Source organism: Triturus cristatus, chromosome 5_2 (assembly GCF_964204655.1).
Source record: "Triturus cristatus chromosome 5_2, aTriCri1.1, whole genome shotgun sequence".
NCBI lineage: Eukaryota > Metazoa > Chordata > Amphibia > Caudata > Salamandridae > Triturus > Triturus cristatus.
The window spans coordinates 178,996,687-179,018,733 of record NC_140588.1 but is presented as its reverse complement, the minus strand read 5'-3'; the positions used below and the strand labels follow the sequence as shown (position 1 = coordinate 179,018,733).

Sequence of the window (22,047 nt, the reverse complement as noted above, 5' to 3'; positions counted from 1 at the left end):
ACTAGTGGGGACAAAATTGATTGGAGGGTGCAGGACTTGTGAAAAACTATCCATCCAATGTGATGGATTTCAGCCGGTGAGTAACAATCTCATTATGCCCCATACCAGCTGGTTGTGCATCTGGAAGGACAAATCAGAACCATTTGGCAATCACTACAGCAGGGCAGGAGCTGTCTTTGCAGAAAGAATGGCCTCGCTACACTACAGGTCTGCGAAATGCCTGGGCTAGTTGCCGAACTACCAGAGAGGACTATTGCTAGGCCTTGTGAATAGTTCAGACTTCTCCTGTTAGTTTAATTGACTAGCTGTAGAGAGATGCCTACTTACCTGGTGCAGCCGTCCTTACAGAATTCCAGCCCCAAGACAACCTTCTCCCCAAATAATGTAGAGCCATTATGTGGCATGTCTATCAAGAATGCCTAAACATCCAATAAAAATCATATGGGGCACAGAAAAGTGTGTCATCTGAGCACAAAGCTTGACACATGGCACGATGCCCACAGTCCATAGTATCAAAGCTAGCGCACAATACTGCTTCCTGCTTGTCCTGAATGTTTTGAGCAAATGTCACTGTATGGTCCTCTGGGGTGGCCAAGAAGATTTTTATGGCCTTGTCTTACCATGCGTGAGTGTATCAACCCAGGGGGCAGACTGTTTGGTGAGTGCACGGCTAAGCTGGCTGGAGGAAAACATAACTTTCCAGAAAACACAGATGGGCTTAGATGCCCCTCTGGAGTGCTGGAAAGAAATGTGTTTGGGTTTATTTTACTGATTGACATCAGTCTCCAACAGGCTTTCTGGTACCCGGCGCTGAGTGGGAAATGCAGGATTACTATGTCACCTAGCCAAAGGTCGACTAAATGAAGAGGATGAACTCGCTTAAAGCTTGTAAACATAAGAGTCCCCGGCATTGCCTTATTGAAGGACAATTAGGGCTCTAGAGGATGGCCCTAGTTAAAGATTTCTATGAGCAAATTTGACTTTATTACAACAGTAGGCAGTTGTAGATCAAGGAAAGCCACTGTCCTGTGCACAACTGCAAAAGAAGCGCTTTCTTCCATTGGTGGACGAGGTTGTGAGTCCAGCTCTGTCTCTAGAGAGCTATCCGCGACACTTACGTTATGTAGATCCAAATAAAGACGTTCATCTGTATAATGAGCAGGGAGTAAGTTGTCTGCCTCCTGAACCTCATTGACATCATGGGGGACATGGTGTAAGCCTTGGGCAAAGTCTGAATCCCAGAAGAAAAGAGCCTTCAGACTCTGATAGAATTAGCGATTGGGATGAGACTGAGAATAAGGTTTCATTGCTACTGGCTGAGCCGTTGTAGTTGGATAACGTCAGTGGTCGAAGTGGGTGGGAACGGCAGGGCGCGGCGTGCCCCTACTTCTTTAATTCTATAGCTTCCGCTCCCCTACTTTTTTATTTTGAACATGCGTCCCGGGACGTCAGAAATATCCACGGCCTTAGAGAAGGCTCGGCAGTAGTGGCTGTTCGGGGACGGGTGGGGAGCAGGGAAGGAAAAGGTCTCCGTCTCTTGCTTCCTGCCCAGACGAGACAAGGAAGGTGTCCGCTTCTGCTCTGCCGCTGACAGCTGCCCCCCCCTCTCTTTCTTACTCTTATTCCCTCTCTGTCTAACTCCTCCTCACTAATCGAAAACCGTGACTCAAGAAATGGTTCTCACCCTCTTTCTTTCTGTCGTTCATTTGTTCGCCTGTGAAATGGATGCAAAAAAGAAAACTTTTGCTGGAAATGCCATTTTAACATTTTTCTATTCCAAAGTGCAGCCTCGGAAATAAAAGGTTCATAATATGAAAAATCAATGAAAAAACAAGACGGAGTGTTCTTAAAGTGGCCAGATTGGTTTTATTCAAACCCCAAAAACATTAGCGTCACTTTACTGAGTTTGCCTGTGAAGCGCTGTTTTCCCGCAGTGGGGAAGTGCGCCAAACCTGGAAGTACTGCAATACCTGGTTGATGGGTGGATTAGAAAACAAAATGTGTACGGCGGCTTTGTGTTTACGAATTGAGGGGCACATTATCAAGGACGGCGTTAAAATTATCGCCGGTTTAGCGGCAGAAAACTGCCGCTAAAGCGGTGATAATGGGCTTGATATTATGCCCTAGAGAATTCAAATAGAAGTCCATGTTCACACCAGATCATGGGCTTCTATTGGAATTCTCAAGGGCATATTATCAAGCCCATTATCGCAGCTTTAGCCGCAGATTTCTGCCGCTAAACCGGCGAAAATGTTTAACGCCGTCCTTGATAATATGCCCCGTGGTCTATTTAAACCTTACTGCTTACGTCTTGTAAGCATATAAGCAGTGGACATTGAAATGGGTCCTTTCTGGGCCCTGTAGTTTTCAGGCAAAAATACTCGTTGATTTCTGCATAAATGTAAAAGCGTTAAGTTCACCATGTTGTTTCTGCTTACATTTCACATGCTTTATTTAATCTTTAATTCCCTATGAGTGTTTGCTTTTTCCAGGATGTTGTTACTTTTTCCATTAGCCAGCATATTGCTCTTGCCGAGTGCGCAATTTGAATTGAGTCGCATCCAGTTGTTTATAGCAGGTTAAATTGGATTGTAGTTGAAGGCAGTGTGAATTTCTCTCAGTGGGGCAGTATGGTGTTCAGTGAGGGAGCGGATGTAGCACTGGGGGCAGAGCTGCCGAATTTAGAACTAGGGAACCAGGTTCAGCCTTCATGAACAGTCACCCAGACCACTCTCCTGAGGGAGCACATTGCCATGATAGACCTTAGAAGGCCATGCAAAACCGGAAAAGCCCTGGTGTCTTAGCACCAGTAGTTGGACCCTAGCAGTGGCAAGTGTGGGTTCACCTTGAAGGCTTGCCCACCACAATCCATACTGAAGTTCACCTCCAGTCTTGTGGGCAGGCCTACGAAGTAGCAGACCCTAGAGCAACAGTGACTGTCACTGAGGTCACAGGACCCCTGAGAAGAGATGGGTGGTGAGACCAGTGTGACTGCAACGGATGCTGACTTTGAGTGGGGGCGTTGTAAATTATGGTTTTCAAACCACTTGCTGCCTCCTTCCTGGCCTACAGCAATTTTCTGCAATAATAAAAATGTCATGATAACTCCGGTGAATAAACTTCTTCCTAGAGAGAGATCGAAGTTTTGTCTAGTGGAAGTTTTGACTCAGGGAAAGATAGCGCAGAGGATTAATGTACCTGCTGCAAAGAAAATGTACCATGCCCATCACAAAGTGCACATATTGTAAATAGGTCAGTGGGTTACTGCTTTTGTCAGTAAGATCCTTTTGTTACTTGCAGTTTATAAGTTAAAATCCTAACAAAGAACAGTGAGCTATTAACTTTCATCTAAGAGCTGCATACAAACTGCAAGGTATAAACTAGAGCTTTATGGTTTTTCCCCTAAGCCTTTGATTATCCTAATGTTGCAAAAAGTGTTCATTTGGATAGAAATCAATAATGATTATTAAAGAGAACCCCCAATCATGTTAAGCTTTAAATTCTGAGTTTGTGTTTTTCCCGATCAATCACTATTAAACTATACTGCCTACTAATATGGTTGTCATGTGACTCCTACATCTTGTAGTCCTTTGTCTTATGTAACATTTCCTATACAGTGATTTACACACGTAAAATTGATTGTCGCTGTGTATGTCGCTGACGACAGAAACTCCATGGCTTGGAAACAAATGACTTGTGCTTCCATTTTTAAGCATATTTGGGACATTCTGAGATTAGAAACATATCCCTCTTTGTGAATTTATTTTAATGTTAATAACTCATATTAATCGTTAAATAATCATGTGTATCCATTGGTTGAATTACATAACATAATAAGCTGTAATGAATATGCTACTTACCAGTATGCATCTGTTCTTGGCATGTAGGGCTGCTGACATTCATATCTGTGCATAGATCGCCGCCTAGTGTTGGGTCCGGATGTTTGCACGTTGTTGTCCTGGAAGAGTCTTCGAAGTATCCTTGGATAGGTGACTCCTCCCCTGGACTACAGTGCGCATGGGCATCCTCTCCATCCTCAGATTGTTTTTCGCCATTGTGGCAGTGATGGAGTAGATACAGAAAGTGATGACCATGCTTGCAGTAATTCTGAGAGCTGCAGCTGCGACAGGCGCCGGGGAGGAGGGAGGGCGATATGAATGTCAGCAGCCCTACATGCCAAGAACAGATGCATACTGGTAAGTAGCATATTCAGTTCGAGGCATGTGGGCTGCTGAATTCATATCTGTGCATAGAATACATAGCAGTGCCCTCTATTAGCGGCGGCTACCCGTGCCAGCTGCAGCGGTCTGAAAAAGTGTCTTGAGAACAGCCTGTCCTACAGCTGCCTGCTGTTTTGACTGCACATCTACACAATAGTGTTTTGTAAATGTGTGTGTAGTGGACCATGTGGCTGCTCTGCATATATCATGCAGGGGAATATTTCCTAGGAAGGCCATGGAAGCCCCCAACTTACGTGTTGAGTGGGCTCGTGGTGGAATAGTTAATGTGCGTTTTGCCTTTTGATAACAGATTTGAATACACTTAACTATCCATCTGGCTATCCCTGCTTTGGAGATGGCGTTACCTTTGTGGTGTGGGGCAAAGGCAACGAACAGTTGTTTTGTCTTCCTGAATGGTTTAGTCCTGTCGATGTAGTACATGAGGGCCCTCCGTACATCTAGTGTATGTAGTGCCCTTTCTGCGACAGTTTGTGGGTTTTGGAAGAAAACGGGCAGTTCAATAGTCTGATTCATGTGGAACTGCGATATTACCTTGGGCATGAATTTGGGGTTGGTACGTAGTACGACCCTGTTGGTGTGAACCTGAATAAATGGCTCTTGAACGGTTAGTGCCTGGAGTTCACTAACTCTTCTTAGGGAAGTGATCGCTACTAGGAAGGCCACTTTCCAGGTAAGGAATTGAATCTCGCATGAGTGTAGAGGTTCAAAGGGTGGACCCATCAGGCGTGTGAGGACCAAGTTGAGGTTCCACATTGGAGCCGGTGGGTGACTAGGTGGAATGACTCGTTTGAGCCCTTCCAAGAATGCTTTGATGGCAGGCACTCTGAATAGAGAGAGGTGCTGCCTGGTTTGCAGATAGGCTGATATTGCGGTCAAATGGACACGTATAGAGGTGTACGCCAGATTGCATCGGTATAGGTGTAAGAGGTAACAGATAATGTTGTGGATGGATGCGTCCAGCGGGTTGATGTCATTATTACCGCAATAAATGACGAACCTTTTCCATTTGGCTGCATAGCAAGCCCTGGTAGTGGGTCTCCTGGCCTCCTTGATGATGTCCATGCAGTCAGGTGGCAGGTTGAGATAGCCAAACTCTAGGACTTCAGGAGCCAGATCGCCAGGTTCAGCTGTTGCGGATCTGGGTGCTGAACCTCTCCATGGTTCTGCGTCAAATGCGCGGGTTTGATCCGCAGCCTTTGATGCGGCACCACGGAAAGTTCGAGGAAGGTGGTGTACCACGGCTGGCGTGCCCACGTGGGAGCAACTAGGACGAGTGTCAGGGAGTGTTGTCGTAGTTTGCGAGCCACCAGCGGTATCAACGGCGCTGGGGGAAAAGCGTACGCAAATCTGCCGGACCAGTTCATCCATATCGCATTGCCCTGCGACTGCGGATGTGGGAATCTGGCGGCGAAGCTTTGGCATTTTGCGTTTTCGCTTGTCGCGAATAGGTCTATCTCTGGATGACCCCACTGCTGGAAGTACGGTTGGAGTACTGATGGGTGTAACTCCCACTCGTGCATCTGGTGGCTGTGTCTGCTGAGCAGATCCGCCATCTGGTTGTCCTTGCCAGGGAGGTGTTCCGCCATGAGGAACATGTTCCTTTGAATGGCCCACTTCCACATGCTCTGAGCCAGATGAGACAACTGTGGAGAGTGTGTTCCTCCCTGCTTCTGTATGTAGTACATGGCAGTCATGTTGTCCGTCCGGATCAACACGACTTTGTTGCACAGATGTACTTTGAATGCCTTCATGGCCAGGAAGATTGCCATCAGTTCCAGAAGGTTGATGTGCATCTTCTTCTGTTGTGTCGTCCATAGTCCCTGCACTGTGTAGTGGAGTACATGAGCTCCCCATCCCTGGAGAGACGCGTCCGCTGTCAGTACTATTTGTGGAACAGGCTCCTGGAACGGTCGGCCCTTGCAAAGGTTTTGTGGATTCCACCAATGCAGAGAGTTGTATGCCCGACCGCTCACCAACACTAGGTCTTTTAACTGTCCTTGAGCCTGATTCCACTGACGTGCTAGGCACTCCTGAAGTGGGCGCATATGTAACCTCGCGTGCGGGACTATGAAGATGCAGGAGGCCATCATGCCTATCAACTGCATAAACACTCGCGCTGGAAGCGAGTGATTGGGTTTGAACTTGGAGATCAGCAGTTGTATGCTGTTGATCCTCACTAAATTTGGCTGAGCTGTGGCCGCCAGAGTGTCTATAGTCGCACCTAGGTACTGTTGTACGTGTGCGGGCTGGAGATGGGACTTTGGGTAATTTAGTGAGAATCCCAGACTGTGAAGAAGGTGAATGGTGCGGGACATGTGGCTTGCACATTGCTGGGCTGACTTCGCTTGAACGAGCCAGTCGTCTAGGTAGGGGTAGACGTGTATATGCTGCCTCCGTAAATGTGCTGCCACCGTAGCTAGGCACTTCGTGAAAACCCTGGGCGCTGTTGTCACGCCGAAGGGAAGGACTTTGAACTGATAGTGCTGCCCCTGAACAGTGAACCTGAGGTATTTTTTGTGTGAGGGGTGGATGGGTATGTGAAAATACGCATCCTTGAGGTCCAGTGAGGCTAGGAAGTCTCCCTGCTTGAGAAGCGGAAGGACTTGCTGTAGGGTGAGCATGTGAAAGTGCTCTGAAAGAATGTACTGGTTCAGGGGTCTCAGGTCTAATATAGGCCTGAGCGACCCGTCCTTCTTTGGAATTAAAAAGTAGAGGGAGTAAACCCCCGTACCCTGCTCGTGGACGGGTACGACCTCTATAGCGCCTTTTAGAAGCATACTTTGCACCTCTTGCTGTAAGAGCGTTAAGTGCTCTGAGGACATAGGACGGTTTCTTGGTGGTATTGTGGGTGGAGTGGAGGTTAACTCCAGACAGTAACCGTATTTTACAATATCTTTGACCCACCTGTCCGTGGTGATGGAGTTCCACGTGGACAGGAACCTTTGTAGTCTTCCCCCGACAGGTGTTATGTGGTCGGGAGGAAGGGAGAGGGAGTCACTGCTTGTTCTTGGGGGAGGACCTGGTGTTGCCGTAGCCACGTCCTCTGCCCTTTGTACTGGAGCCACGATATCCACCTCGGGTGTTTTTATCGTAGGTGGTCTGTGTATTGCCTTTGTTATACGTTTGTTGTGACCCCTGTCCTCTACCTGCCCCCTTGTTTCCGGGGCGACGAAAGGAGCCGCTCCGAAAGGACTGAGTTTGGAGGGCGCCCATGGACTTTGCAGTGTCCGTGTCCTTTTTTATCTTTTCGAGGGTGGTGTCAACCTCTGGGCCGAATAAATAGTCGGGGTTGACGGGCTGGTTCAGTATGTTGTTTTGTACCTCAGGCTTGAATCCTGAGATTCGTAGCCAGGCATGTCGTCGCAGCATGACGCTTGTGTTTATGGTCCTGGCAGCCGTGTCTGCAGCATCTAGTGCACATTTGATGGAAGCATTTGTGAGTAACTGTCCCTCTCTGATAAGAATTTCTGCACCTTCTTTGAACTGGTCAGGGAGATGTTGGAGTAGTTGCTCCAATGTGTCATAGTGCGCTCTATCGTAGCGAGCGAGGAGCGCTTGAGTGTTGGCTATGCGCCATATGTTGGCAGCCTGGGCGGCAACTCGCTTGCCGGAGGTCTCTAGCACCTTGGACTCTTTGTCCGGGGGAGGAGCGTCACCTGTCGTTTGCGAGTGTGCCCTTTTGCGAGCATTCGCTACGACGATGGAGTCGAGTGGTAATTGTCCTTTGATATAAGTAGGATCCCCAGGTGCTGATCTGTATTTTTTATCAATCCTGGGGTTTAACACTCGTGCCCTGGTGGGTTCCTTGAAAATGTCCTTAGCTGGTTTGAGGACCCCCTTCAGCATTGGCAGAGTTTTTACATGTCTTTCTGAGGATGCAAAGGTGTCCATTAGAAAGTCATCCTCGATGGTATCTGAGTGGAGCTGTACCCCATGGTTATTTGCAGCACGTTCAATAAGAGCGTTGAACGCCGCAGTATCCTCCGTGGGAGATGTTTTTGCCCCATAGAGTTGTGGGTCCTGTGTATCGAGAGGTGCACTGGGGTCTGCAGGGTCGCCCCAAGTTTGATCAGGGTCCTGCTGGTCATCAGGGTCTGTGTCTACATGGTAGGGTGCTTGGTCATCCATGTAGTCCTCCAATGCATCCGTGTCGGAGCGTGTGGGGGAGAACCGGTGTGGATCCTGGTAGGAGGAATGGAACGGTTCATAAAGGAGAGGTTCTGATTCCACAGGCAGCTTCCTTTTTAGTGGGATCCTGAAAGGGTCCAATGGCGGTTCCGAAGTTATTCTTCGGTCGTGGAGAATCATCCTGCCAGTGTCGGCGTCGATGACACGTGACGGAGACGTCTCGTCCGGTGGAACCGGAGTCTGGGTAACCCGTGTCCTGAGTTGGAACATCTTCGGGATTGTTGACGGAGGCAAGCCGAAGGTAATGTTGGCTGGCCCCGTAGAGGTTGCTGGAGCTCCGATCGGCCCGGAACCCGACGGGTCTTTGAGGGCCGCCGTGGTTTTGTTGGTTTGCGTTGCACCAGGCCGCACCTGGGGCGTCTTTGAGGCTTTGGCACCGGGCAGGTTCGTAGAGCCGGGCGTGGATTTTTTCGGTGCCGGCGGGTCCTCGAGTCGAGGTGTGGAGATCACCGTCGACGTCCTCGATCCGTGAGGCTTCGGCGTCGTCGAGGGAGCGACGCGAGGCGAAGCAGGCGGTATTGCCCTCGGTGTCGTTGGCGTCGGTAGCCGAGTAGGTTTCTCGGTGCCGATGGCCTTTTTCCCTTTGTCGACTCCGATGTCGCCCGATTCCAGTTCGGCACCGAAGTCCCTCTTGGTGCGGTCGGTGCCGACGCGTTGCGCTGGCGTCGAAGGCGTGGAAGGCCTCGATCCGACCAGCGCCACTTTCAGTTTCGGTTTCGTATGAACCGGAGCAGCTTTCGGTTTCGGTTTTGTGGTAGGGAAACCAGCTGGCTTATGCAGCAATGGCTGCCGCTGAACGTCCGAGGCCGGGCCCGAGGGCGGGGCCGAAGAACTACGGGATGGGTCTCGGGTAAGGCCCGAAGGCGATCCCTCGACCGGAGCCAAAGGCTGTGGCGCTGGTGTTTCTTCGGTTTGAACAGGTAGGCCTTGTTCATCATTGGAGCTACTCTCTTCGGCCCCTAAGGCCTCCTCGTCGTCTCCTACCTCGGTGTCGTCTTCACCTCTGTGGAAGAGTGACTCGTCGCCCTCGTCCGATCCGGGGTCGTGTTCGGAAACGGGACTGGAGGGTATGACTTCTATTTCTTCGACGTCGGCCTCGTCGAAGATGTCTGTTGGGGCCGGTGCCGCGTGCCGCGCCTCGAGTCTCGCCGCTCTTCGGTTCCTTAGAGTCTTCTTGGAACGGAACCGGGCACAGGCCATGCATGTCGATTCGTCGTGGTCCGGCGAAAGGCATTTGTTGCACACCGGATGGACGTCGATGTGTGGGTACTTCGCATTGCATACCGGACACCTTTTGAATGGCGTCCTGGATTCCATCGTCGAAGTAGTCGATGGACAGGTAAATGCGAAAGAAGTCGGTGCTGAAAGTTAGTAAACTAACAAAATTCTATCGAAACCCGATCGATAAACAGTACCGACGCGAACTAAAGGCCTTTTGGCCTCGACCAAATATTTTCCTAACTTGAGCTAAGATAGCACATCCGAACCCAATGGCGGAAAAAAACAATCTGAGGATGGAGAGGATGCCCATGCGCACTGTAGTCCAGGGGAGGAGTCACCTATCCAAGGATACTTCGAAGACTCTTCCAGGACAACAACGTGCAAACATCCGGACCCAACACTAGGCGGCGATCTATGCACAGATATGAATTCAGCAGCCCACATGCCTCGAACCTTGTGAAATGCCAAATACTAAAGATTGGGATGTTTTGCCAATCCTGGCCACGCCTCTAACTCCGCCCACTGACCCCATTATCGGGTTATTCCCGCCCTCTGATTCTCCGCCCACAGTTCCCCTACTTTTTTTTCCCCACTTCGACCACTGGATAACGTGGAATAGGCCGGACACAGGTGGATTTCGGCTCAGTGTTGGAGAACAGGTCTGGCACTGGCTTAGCTAATGGCACCCATGAGGCACAGGGTCAAGACTGATTTGCATATGGCCATGTCTGAACTGGGGTGGTGTGGTGAGCAAAATAACGATGGATTAAACCCAGATCTGTGACTGGGGGTGAATGTTTTGCCATTGTGCAACATTCCGTCCATCATCTTGTGTGTTTTGCTGTTCACCCTATGTGGGAAGGGTATGCCCAGACGTGGGTCCCGTGCTCACTACGCCACTGGAGTCAAGCTAACCTGGCTGATGACGGCTGATAGCCAGAAACCGGTCCTAGGATGATTGATTCTGGTCCAGGGAAGACATGGCTTGGCAGTTCGGGCTGGACTGTTCCCATGAGGCACAGGGTCAAGACTGATTTGCATATGGCCATGTCTGAACTGGGGTGGTGTGGTGAGCAAAATAACGATGGATTAAACCCAGATCTGTGACTGGGGGTGAATGTTTTGCCATTGTGCAACATTCCGTCCATCATCTTGTGTGTTTTGCTGTTCACCCTATGTGGGAAGGGTATGCCCAGACTTGGGTCCCGTGCTCACTACGCCACTGGAGTCAAGCTATCCTGGCTGATGACGGCTGATAGCCAGAAACCGGTCCTAGGATGCTTGATTCTGGTCCAGGGAAGACCTGGCTTGGCAGTTCGGGCTGAACTGTTCCCATGAGGCACAGGATCAAGACTGATTTGCATATGGCCATGTCTGAACTGGGGTAGTGTGGTGAGCAAAATAACGATGGATTAAACCCAGATCTGTGACTGGGGGTGAATGTTTTGCCATTGTGCAACATAATGGCAGCATGAACACAGAAGGACCCATCATGAACCATGGGACCAGAGTGGAGGTATGGACTGGTGTTAGTACAGGGCCGGTAGTAGTTTCTATGGGGAAATAAAAAATGCTGGCAGAAGTGTGACTGGAGGCTCCTACGGCTCTGTGGGGCCTCAAAGATGCTCCGGAGGGAGCCAGTAGCATATTTAAAAACGGCAGCATGGCCGATTTTAAGACATCCACCTGCAGCGAGGTCGACGGGAACCTGGAGTATTCGAGGCGTCCCAGGACCAGTTATAGAGCACGTGCGTTGATGCTAGAAGCTATAGACCCATGCCAGTGCCATCTGTGCAGCTTCTCGCCCGACTCTGAGAGGCAAAACATGGCTGAGTGCTGCTTGGTCGTCTTGCGCCTGTGGCATGCTTTAGATTTTAATGTACCTGTTACTTGGAGAGGTACCAAGATTTAGTATGTACTGATCTCATGTTCCGGAATTAGGACGGGTCTGCAGGATGGATCGGGAACTTTGCTTTGAGCATGAACTTGTCTTATATTCGGCAATGTATAGTTTTACTTCCCACTTCTGATGGCCTTAGGGTGAATCAGGACGCACTTCTGGCTTGACTTCGAGCTGTGACTGGAGCTCAGGAACGGAGGTCAACATGAGGGGGTGGGGCAAATATACCATTCTGTTACATCACTTCCGGGGCAGTGCAAGGTCATCCATGGCTCCACATACTGGGGAATAGCAGGTACTGATTCAAACTCTTCCGATTTAGCCTGATGGCTTTGAACATTCTAAAGGTGAGCAATCTGTGATTAGAAGAATCCATCAGAAAGAGGCCTCGGCGCTCGGATATTATCGAGCTCCTTCGAAATTGTCTTCCAATAGTTGACTTTCATGATCAAACTTGAACACCTCCTGACATCTTGCTTACAAAGTTCTATTTGTGCAGGGGATGAATGAAGGAAATAATAAAACCATACTAACTTTGACACAACCCAAAATACACATGGAGGACGATGAAAACTGGTTTAAGGCGTTTAAGTAAAAAGAAAAAAAACAAAGTACTGTAAAGGCCTTCAGTACAATAAATGTTACTACTAATGGGTCAAAGGATTTTTCTTCACAGATGCACAAAGTTCCTGGTACTGAGAAGAAGCCTTGGTAGTGGAAAAATTTCATTACAGAAGAAACCCCTCCTGTTCTTTACCCTAAGCAGAAAAGAAAGAACTAATGTGAGGTGCAGCAATGTGGCACGTCAGGGAACCCATATGAGGGAAGGCACGGGCTCTGTTCTTAAGGAATTTTTTCCCCAAAGTGCATTGCAGCTTTGCCTCTAACCTAACCAGAATTTCATTCAAAACTCTGAATCTCTGGATAGCGCACCATGATGGTGGCGTACAGTGCTCAGAGAGAACAGCAGCCCAGGGTTCCATGCAGCATGGATACCTGCCCAGCAGAGCAAGGGGTTAGGGAATATAGTTTATACTTCACATGAATGATAATGTGCTCTTTTGGGCATTGACAACAACTATTTTTGGGCTTTCCATATATTATTATTATTATTATTATTATTTTTAAGGTGATTTATAAAGCGCACGATTACCAAAAAAGGTGTCCTATAACTTTCCTGAGAGGTAGTGGTAATGCACCTAAATAAAGCTTGGGTGGGGCAGTCATCAGAGTCAACTGCTTTCTTAAAAAACTGAGGGTAGACAAAAGAGCGTAGAAAGAACATTATCCGCTAATGACTTGTAAAAACATATAGAAGGCGCGCAAGCATAACACCAATATCCAGCACAGTGACCTACACCAGCCTCGATTCCTCGCATAATAATCTCCATATCTATGAATGAGACAAATTAGGCTGCCATTTGTTTGTTTGTTATCTATTATTTTGAGTAATGGAATACTCACCCCGGCATAACTATTTAAAAATAACATTTGCAATAATGAGAAACATGCTATTAATCATACACTTGGGAATAAGAAGCCAAGGATCCAGCTATTACATCTCATATGTCAACATAATGCCATCACTGGCTGGATTGTAGTGGTTTACGATTTAAATTAAAGACAACAAAACCGTGTTCGATAAGTCTTGCAAACAGTTTGCGAAAGCTGACGGAAAGCTAGCATTCACTGAAAAAGGGTTTCAGTTACTAAGATCGATAGGAAACTGAACACTACGCCCCCAAATTGCACTGAAATGACGAACAAATGGCTTGCTCTGTAGCCAATACGCATGCGCAGCCTCTTCCAATGGGCTTGAAGCATCTGCATCTGTACAAAGTCCACATCTAGAACATATCCTAAGCATGAATGGACGTAGAATAATGGGCGTATATCAAAGTGGTGTAGTAATTTTAATTTGTCCATACTGGCACTGCCTTTGGTGACCTCTCTTTCATATCATATAGGACGTGTGATCTTTTTGCTCCTACGATTATAATTTCCCATCCATCTTCCTTGCCTCCATTTCTCTGTCGTGTTGTTGTCTGTTCCATATCCCAGTTTCCCAGGTACGTCTATGCATTGAGCAGCGAGAGGGGGCTGAAAACACGAGGGAATTAAAAAACGGTTCAAGTAGGAGGGATGGGGACGTTTATTGTATGGTGTGGTGGAATATGGACAGCTCTTTCCACATGGTTGTGGGGAGAAGCGAACTGCACGAAGTAGGCATGCCGACATGAGAAGCATACATTACGATAAGTTACTTTCCTGCTCTAAGGACTGGATGCTTTTAGTTGCTTAACATTGCCAGGACTAGGAAAACAAGCATTTGCAATGCAATAGGTCTCGCATTGATGCGAGTTTGAGCTATTGACATTGTAAATAACAATGCCTTTTATTTAGGTTTTTAAAAAGAAAACAAAAATAAAAGGCATTATTATTTGCAAATGTCAATAGTTCAAACTCGCGTCAATGCGAGAACTATGGCATTGCAATTGCTTGTTAACTTCTAGTCTTCAAGCCGGAAGTCAGGCGCCCTTGCCCGGGACATGGCCTGCTCCGGCAAAAACTGAAACCGGCGTGCCGTGCTAACGCGGGGCTCCCATGTTTAAGGGAGAGCCCCGCGGTGGCGGCCGGAGTGAAGAGAAGCCCTGGGTCCCAGGAGGGGGCCAGGGTGAAGAATGCGGCGGCCGAGGATGGCCACAGCAGCGCGGGCTCCCAGGAGTGCAGGGAAGCCCCGCAACAGAAGTGCTGCAGTCGCGAGGAGGAGCCCCCCAGAAGAGCAGCCCGGTGAGTAAAGAAGGGCTGGGGGGCCTCCGTGTGGGCTATTGTTGCTCAGAATTGCAAAAGTACACTTTGCGCCAACAATAGCCCACACGGAGCCTCCAATGGGGCTGGCATGTTATCGGAAGCGGGACAGGAGATGTGCACATCGCGTGTGTGCACGTGCGTGTTCACGTGCGCGTACACTGGCTCAAATCCGCCAAAAGCCTTGTGCGTGCCCATCTCCAGTCCCACTTCCGAGGCAAGTCAGCAACAATAGATCTCGCTGGCGGACATCAGCGCATTGAGCTGCGTTCGCAGGCGAGAACTAAAGATATGATGAGCCACAACTTAGAGTTGCAGCATGTCAAGAGAGCAACACGTCCCTTGGCAAATATGTGGCATTCTGGGTAATATTATTAATACAGCTGCAACCCAGAGAACTCTCCACTAATTCTTTATTTTGCATCTTCAGGAGGTAAGCAAAGACAGAATACAGATGTAATCCTTGTGGCAGCCCAGCAATAATGATATTATGTGGCTACCAATTCAGTATGCATGCAATTAATTTGCTGACATGCAAATCCACCAGCATGTGAGTGTTTATTTTAAGAAGTTTGGATATGCCTCATTCTAAGCTGAGCGTACTAATATAAATGAACACAAAAATATGACAAAACGCAAAAAAAGCTCACAAAAAATAGAAGTTTAGAAAAACCCTAAACGAAAGGGTAATATACCACATACTTAATGATCAGAGTTACACTATTAAGTACCCTTTCCTTAAAGGAGAGGGGGCTTCTTTCATTGTGTTGGCTGTTACCGAGAGCTTTACCACACCAGTCTGTGGAGCTACACATAGCTCCATGGAAAAACAAAGGGTGAGGGGAGGGAACGTGCCAGGAGCTTTTGTTCATATAAAGGAATGCATGCGCTATAAAGCGGTTCAAGAGGTCTTCAAGGGAATGAGATGTGCCCATGGACCTAGCTGATCTGTTTTAGAGGAAGGATATTGAAAGGCAGCCTGGAACCCTGTCCACTCAAGATGAGTACATAGCCATTGGTTCAATCTGACACCTCAAACAGTAGGGTGCTTTTGGAGACTCAGTTTACCTTTGTACAGTTATGGTTCTGGTAGTGGCTTTAGGTTCAATTTCTACAGTATACGCTAAAGAGAGGTGCCGTCTAGTTGGCTCAAGTGCATTGCCTTTTGCAATTTTCCTGAAAATATTATCCTGCTGTACACAGTAGATCTAAATGATGTGCAATATCCCATTAATGTAAATCGTACTCTACTCTTTCCTCAAGGGGAGCATCCAAATGTTTCCCTCGTAGGAGGAAACAAATGAAAATGTGGGTAATAGTGATAGTCTCTGTCAGACTTTGGTTAGTGAACACTTCTTCTAGACACTGGAAATGTACGAACCAGGTCAACTACTGAAGTAAATTGAACCAAAGTCTTGCCTGGAAAAATATCTTCACAGTTTAAAAAGAGAAACAAAGGGACTGATGAAGAGAAAACGTGCCAAAAAGCACCTCAAATTCCACCGCTAAAGTAACATTAGGGTGCAAAGAGAATTAACAGTTACCTAAATTACACAATCCATCAGAGGCAGCATTTAAACAGGTACAAAAAGAACTATTGATGGACAAAATGCAGAACAATGTCATACATTCACCCCAGTGCAGAGATCTGGGCCTAAATCCATCGTTTTTTTGCTCACCGTGCCATTCCAGTTTGGACCCAGCCATATGCAAATCAGTCTTGACCCTGTGCCCAATGGGAACAGTCCAGTCCGAACTGCCAGACCGGTCCTCCCTGGACTGGAAACAAGCATCCTAGGACCAGTTTTGGGGTTTCACCCCTCTTCAGCAAGGAAAGCTTGATTCCAGTGGCATGGAAAGCACGATGGATTTAACCCAGATCTTTTGACTGGGGGAGAATGTTTGCATTGTCAGCATTCTGTCCATCATTTGTTTGCTGTAACACTTTTTGCCCTAAGTGGGAAGGGTATGCCCAGACGTGGGTCCCTTGCTCACTGCGCCACTGGATTCAAGTTAGCCTGGCTGAAGAAGGGTGACATACCCTGAAACCGGTCCCAGGACGCTTGTTTCCGGTCCAGGGAGGACCTGGCCTGGCAGTTTGGTCTGGACTGTTCCCATGGGGCACAGGGTCAAGACTGATTTGCATATGGCTGGGTCCAAACTGGGGTGGCGTAGTGGGCAAAAGAACGATGGATTTAACCCAGATCTTTTGACTGTTTGCATTGTCAGCATTCCGTCCATCATTTGTTTGCTGTAGCATTTAAACAGGTGCAGCCAATCTAATGCTTGTTAAGTACGTGGTGAATTGTGGCGACGAGGAAGTACCGAGAAACTGTATGCGGCATGCTGGAGGGCGCCTACATCCCGCAAATCGAGGAACCACAAAATTCCTTTTTAGAAGGCTGCATTAGTAAATATGAGCAGGTAAAGTAAGCCTAAACATTCTCTGCATTCCCGTATGCCAACAACTACCTTTTAGAGACAGAGGAAATCTAAAAAACATAAAAAGCAAGCATTGAACATGAAATCATCTAGGAGGCTTGGACTTTAACCTCTAATAGGATCAGGGAATGGAGACATTTGTGGCAAAGGGGATCTATAGGACCTGCGTCTGTTTTTTTGTTGAGTTGGTCTTCCTGGCGAGATAATAAGTAAATGTTGCAAAAGGGTGGCGGATAAACTCCACTACTCTAGCGGAGTTCATAGTGTTTTGCTCACTCCACGCTCCACCTGGAGTGTGGAGTTCCGGAAAAACTCTGCCAACCACCGAGTGGCAGAGTTTTTTCTCCTGTGCAGCTCACCAAAACCAATTTGACGAGCCTGAGTGAGAAAATCGAATACTAGACTTCCTCGCAGCGAGATTTCTTAACAATGGGCAGTCTCTACTGCTCGCGTTGAGAAGGCTATTGTTAGAGAAGAAAATCTACTTGAGCGCCAGAAAAAAGAAGCGCCCTTCTGGCCTGTCACGTGGTGCCTTTCACACTGATTTTACATTGTGGGACAAGCTCTTGGCAATAAAAATCTGTGCGAACAGCGCAACGTACCAAAGTCTGCTGCCTGGGGAATCTCACAGAGTTTTTAGGTAACTCCATGGAATCCCGTGGAGAGAAATTCTGAGTTCTGGTCAACCGTACATCTAAACAGAGTGGTCATTTCCATTACATATTTTAATTCAGGGTTGTATTCCCACAACATTAAAAGTTTATCAAACTACAACAAAAATGCATCACCCCGAATTCAGCAGACTTAATAGAATTATTTATTTAGAGGTAAAAGTTTAGCTGCGTTTAAAGAGGCAGTCTAGTTAATGATGTCCCAATATGGCTCAAACCCCAAGAAACATTCTAGAATACCTCTCTTTGGTGGTTGTTAAAAGATGTAGGACTGGGAATGGGAGTGTTTTCCCCCCACGAATGACTCCTTTAAAACAAAAAATGCCCCCTGGGGTCCTTTTAACTTCAAGGGGTCATGTCTTGGGCCGTCAAAGGTGGAGGCCCAAACAACCCAACCAATTATGCTCTACAGTAAAGGAAACAATTATCATTTGACCATCTCCAATGAAGCTAAGCTCTACTGCTCAGGGACGTGTGTATGAAAGACAGTGTGGTAAGGGTAGAATGCAAGATTCTAACTCAAAGTAAAAGAAAGGCTCAGTAGATGACTCTCCCAGCCTTCACCTGGAAATAGGATTACCAGCTTGCAAATCTCAGATGGGCCAGAGCACATTATTTGTAAGAGCCAACAATACTCTCTGTTTTGTCCATTGCTCCAAATGGTGATGCTGCCACTCCTGGGTGAGCCTCTGTAGTAGTCCGCATTATATGTTTACTGGCACAACTTCGCCAAGGCTCATCAAGGAAATGCTAATGCCACCAGATAAGCGCACCATTGATCAAAGCAACAGCCAGGTGAATGATGCCTGCTGCCTCCATCGCTTCCTGCACTCTTGAGCTCAACACCCATATTACTCTGTGCTCATAGGCAGAGCTTGCAGGACTTTACGTTAAGCCATGCACAATTTTGGCTAAAGTGACCTTTAGCTGACCTTGCTTCGATTTCTTCTCAGCACTTGATTCCACAGCTATAGAAATTTCTTGACCAATTTGTCGATTACTATGAGTCACTTTTTTTTAGCAACACTATACGCAATGTTTCAACTTTGGGATAATTCACAAACTGTACCTTGTAGTAGGTTTTGTAGTAATATAAAGTGCCATTCACAAACTGTGCCTTTGAAGTAACTTACACTTTTGATTAAGTTTACTTTTTGGTATTCATAAATTGCACTTTCGTAGTAACTTACTCATGCCTAGTAACTTACACTTTTGTAGTGGCGTACACTGTTCTAGGTAAGTCCTTACCGCCATTATATTACATTGAAGGGTGTTGCAATACTATTGATTGGCTATGTGTAGTACTGAACTTACTGCAAAAGTGTAAGTTACTATAAAAGTGAAGTTTGTGAATACAGAAAAGTGCTAAACTTACTCAAAAAATGCAAGTTGCCTTGATGAATCAGGCTTTATTTGTCCTAAAACAGTGGCAATGGAAAGATGGTGGATGCTTCACTAGCACGCTGAATACCATTTTATAATCTGATTCCTTAATGTAAATGTATTGTGTGGAAACTTGGGAGAGCCTTGGTGAATGACCCAGGCCTAGATATGCACCCATGTTCCAGCCTCTACCACATCCTTTCAATAGGACATTGATCTCACAGAGGACTGACTTTAAAGTGAACAAACCAACAGGGTTATAAATGCTATATTCTCCAGGTGTGAAAATGATCCTGTTCTAGGTGTGAAGTCCTACTCTACTTGTCTTTGCCTATTAGTTGTAATTTTCTAGGTCCAATGCCTCCTCTACATAGTTTAGATCCTGAAAAAGGAAAGATGCTCAGTAGATGAGCAGTGCTTTACTATTATAAGTTACAAGTCAGCTTAGTACATTATGCACTGGCGGCACAGATCTCTGTGCAAACTAAAGGTAATGCATCACAAACCTGGCCAGGCAGCCTCACGCTTTTTATAAGCCTATATAATGCATACTATGAAGGGGAGAATAAGAATATGTTGTTTAGTGCAAATAATCTATTTATTTTGTGGTGTACCCTATATAAATGCACCCTATGTAAACCTCAGCGCATTATTACTTTAAATGTGCTACTATTATTACCTATAGGTAGCACAAAATTGAAAGTACTTTGCGCTTGATATTTACTGTAGTGGATGTCAACCAGATTTGCATGTGAATAATCACAGTGAAATATGTTTTCCTAATGGGGGAAGTTAACAGTCTTTGAAAAGAGGACAGTACAAAACAAGTTTTAGGCATGTGTGGATGGGAAATGGAATAAGGAATATAGAAACTGTCAAATTAGGAAGGGGCTGAGAGCAGGAAACAGGAAAGTACACCACCACAGAGTCCACAGAAAGAGAGAGGCAAAGAATATCCCCAGGGAGGCATGAGCAAAAGGCATACTCTTCAAAAAAGACACAGATTATGTATGTACCTATATGCATCGTAACAGAGGCAGGATGGGCACATGACTGAAATTTACATTCCCCCCCCCCACCCTATTCAATCCATACCCCCACCTAAATATTTCAAAATTGAGTGTGTTAAGAAAGAGACTATATTAAAAAAATGTCTGCATGTAAAAAATGCTATTTCAGTGCTTATTTTTAATTGCATGTCAGCCTTCAGTAGGAAAGTAAAATAGCATAATCCCATGTGGGTTGAATATCTGCATCAAAAATATGAAAATGATCTGGGATTTGATAACAGAGCAACACTAAAGGCAAAAAAAATAGGTAAGCATGAAAAACAAAACTGTCTTGTGCTTTAATGAAGAGTATTGATGAATTGCGCTTACACTCCCCTCCCCATCCCCAAAACCCACATTTACAAAACAAAACACCCAATGAATCTGAAAACATACTTGTTTTTGGGCATCTGCGGACGTGGTGTGAACTTCCGTACCTCGGAGTCCATTAGACTCAAATACCACTGTGGGAACAAGGGGCCTTGTTAACAAATGAATAATGAAGCGTTGCTAGTGTCTGCACATTATTTTGAGACCACAGTTGAACCACAATAGAAAAAAACGAAAAGACACCAGCTACTAGCCTGTGGCCAGAACGTACCAATTTACTGTAACACTTACTGTGAGAGAGTGTGCTAATGGTAGCCTAGGGCCACTGGCCTTTTTAATTCAGACTTCTATGCTGAAGAGAGCAATCACTGACAACATTAATTATCAGCATGTGGAGGGAGAGACCCCCGCTCTGCATTACTTACCATTTGGCCTCTGTCATTTCGCATCAGACTGGCTTCTGAGAGCATCATTCACACTTCTGACGAGGACCCTCGCTACCCTGGCACTGCCGCGTGCATCTCTCACGCAGTTACTGCCACACTAGCAAACTTCACCGTATGCAGCTCATTTTTAAGTGGAAACATGGAAGGCCTATAAACTTTAAGAGTTAATTTTGCACCAAACTGTTACATTGGACGAATGATGAGATCAAGAAGGACATATATGGTAAGATAGGAATCTTATATAGAAGGACTTGTATGCTAAGATATGAATCTTCGTTTTCATTAGTGTCAAACCTTTGAATTTTTTTGGAAGCTTTACTAATGAATATTTTTGTGCACCTTAGCTCAACTTGGATTCCCCAACATGTGAACTGCATTAGTAAACTATTAAAGCTCGTTTCAGAGAATATGCGGTCATTTAAACTAGTAGATAAAACTTACAACTGTGGACAACTGGGCACTATAGGGAATTGGCCATCGTACTAAATTTACAGGTAGAGGGTGAAAGCTTGTAATACAGCAAGATTTGTAAGTCTGTCGATATTCATTATCATTTTACAGTTTATTGTCTACCACAGGCAAAATTATTTCTAAAAAGAAACTGAAGTGCCTTTTCAGCGTGGGAAAAGGGTACCCATATACAATATGGGGTGCAGTGGAATGGGGTTTGCAGCAGGAAAATGTGTTTCTCTATGGAGAAAAATTCAACGAAATTTAGCAATTCACTATTCCTCCAGGTGTACCCCCTCGGATGTCCACGAATGTGCATGAAATATTAGGAATAGAACTGGACTTTTCAAGATTGCTTCACTGGTTCTTTGTACATCCCTGATAAGTCAGAAATCTATGCTAACTGTAAGGGGAAATCTACCATCCGTCGATTAAGACTTTTCAGCAAAACATTCCTGAAACAGGCATGAAAAATTAACCTTCAGCCATAATTATAGTGGACAATGTCTGTAATTCAATGAGTGGTGAGCAATGAACAAAATCAAATGCAAAATTTAAAGGGATGAGGGGACAGAAAAGAAGTCTGCAGGAATGAGACTGAAATAGCACAGAAATATGGCTGCCGTGGCAAAGAAATGCACGTTCTTAAAAGTACATGGACTTATTGGTACAAATTCAACTGGACGGAGAGACGAAAAGGTCTGGGAGGAAAGGTACCTGTGTGGGACCTCATGTGAGTCCGGAGGTGACTGGGCTGGTTGAAGCATTTCCCACACTCTATGCAGACGTAGTCTCCTTGACGCGCTTGTGTCCTCAGCATGCCTGCAGTGGTGGGAAGGGGATGGGGGAAGGAAAGGGGACAGGGAGAGAAGAAAATGTTGAGAAGAAAACGTTACGCCCAGAGAAAACATCATTAGT

General features: G+C 46.4%; 1 protein-coding gene across 5 annotated transcripts in view; it reads right to left on the bottom strand.

Annotated features, from left to right (window-relative positions):
* The window catches only part of ZNF516 (zinc finger protein 516), a 286,502-nt gene that overhangs the window by 7,642 nt on the left and 256,813 nt on the right, over window positions 1-22,047 (bottom strand). For 4 of the 5 annotated variants that reach the window (XM_085606945.1, XM_085606944.1, XM_085606947.1 and 1 more), the window contains exons 5-6: window positions 21,847-21,951; window positions 20,300-20,367 (exon numbers count right to left, since the gene is read on the bottom strand). In XM_085606945.1, coding sequence (XP_085463071.1) covers window positions 20,300-20,367; window positions 21,847-21,951 — 173 coding nt within the window. The remainder of the gene's footprint in view (window positions 1-20,299; window positions 20,368-21,846; window positions 21,952-22,047) is intronic. The other variant, XM_085606949.1, reaches the window with a different exon arrangement.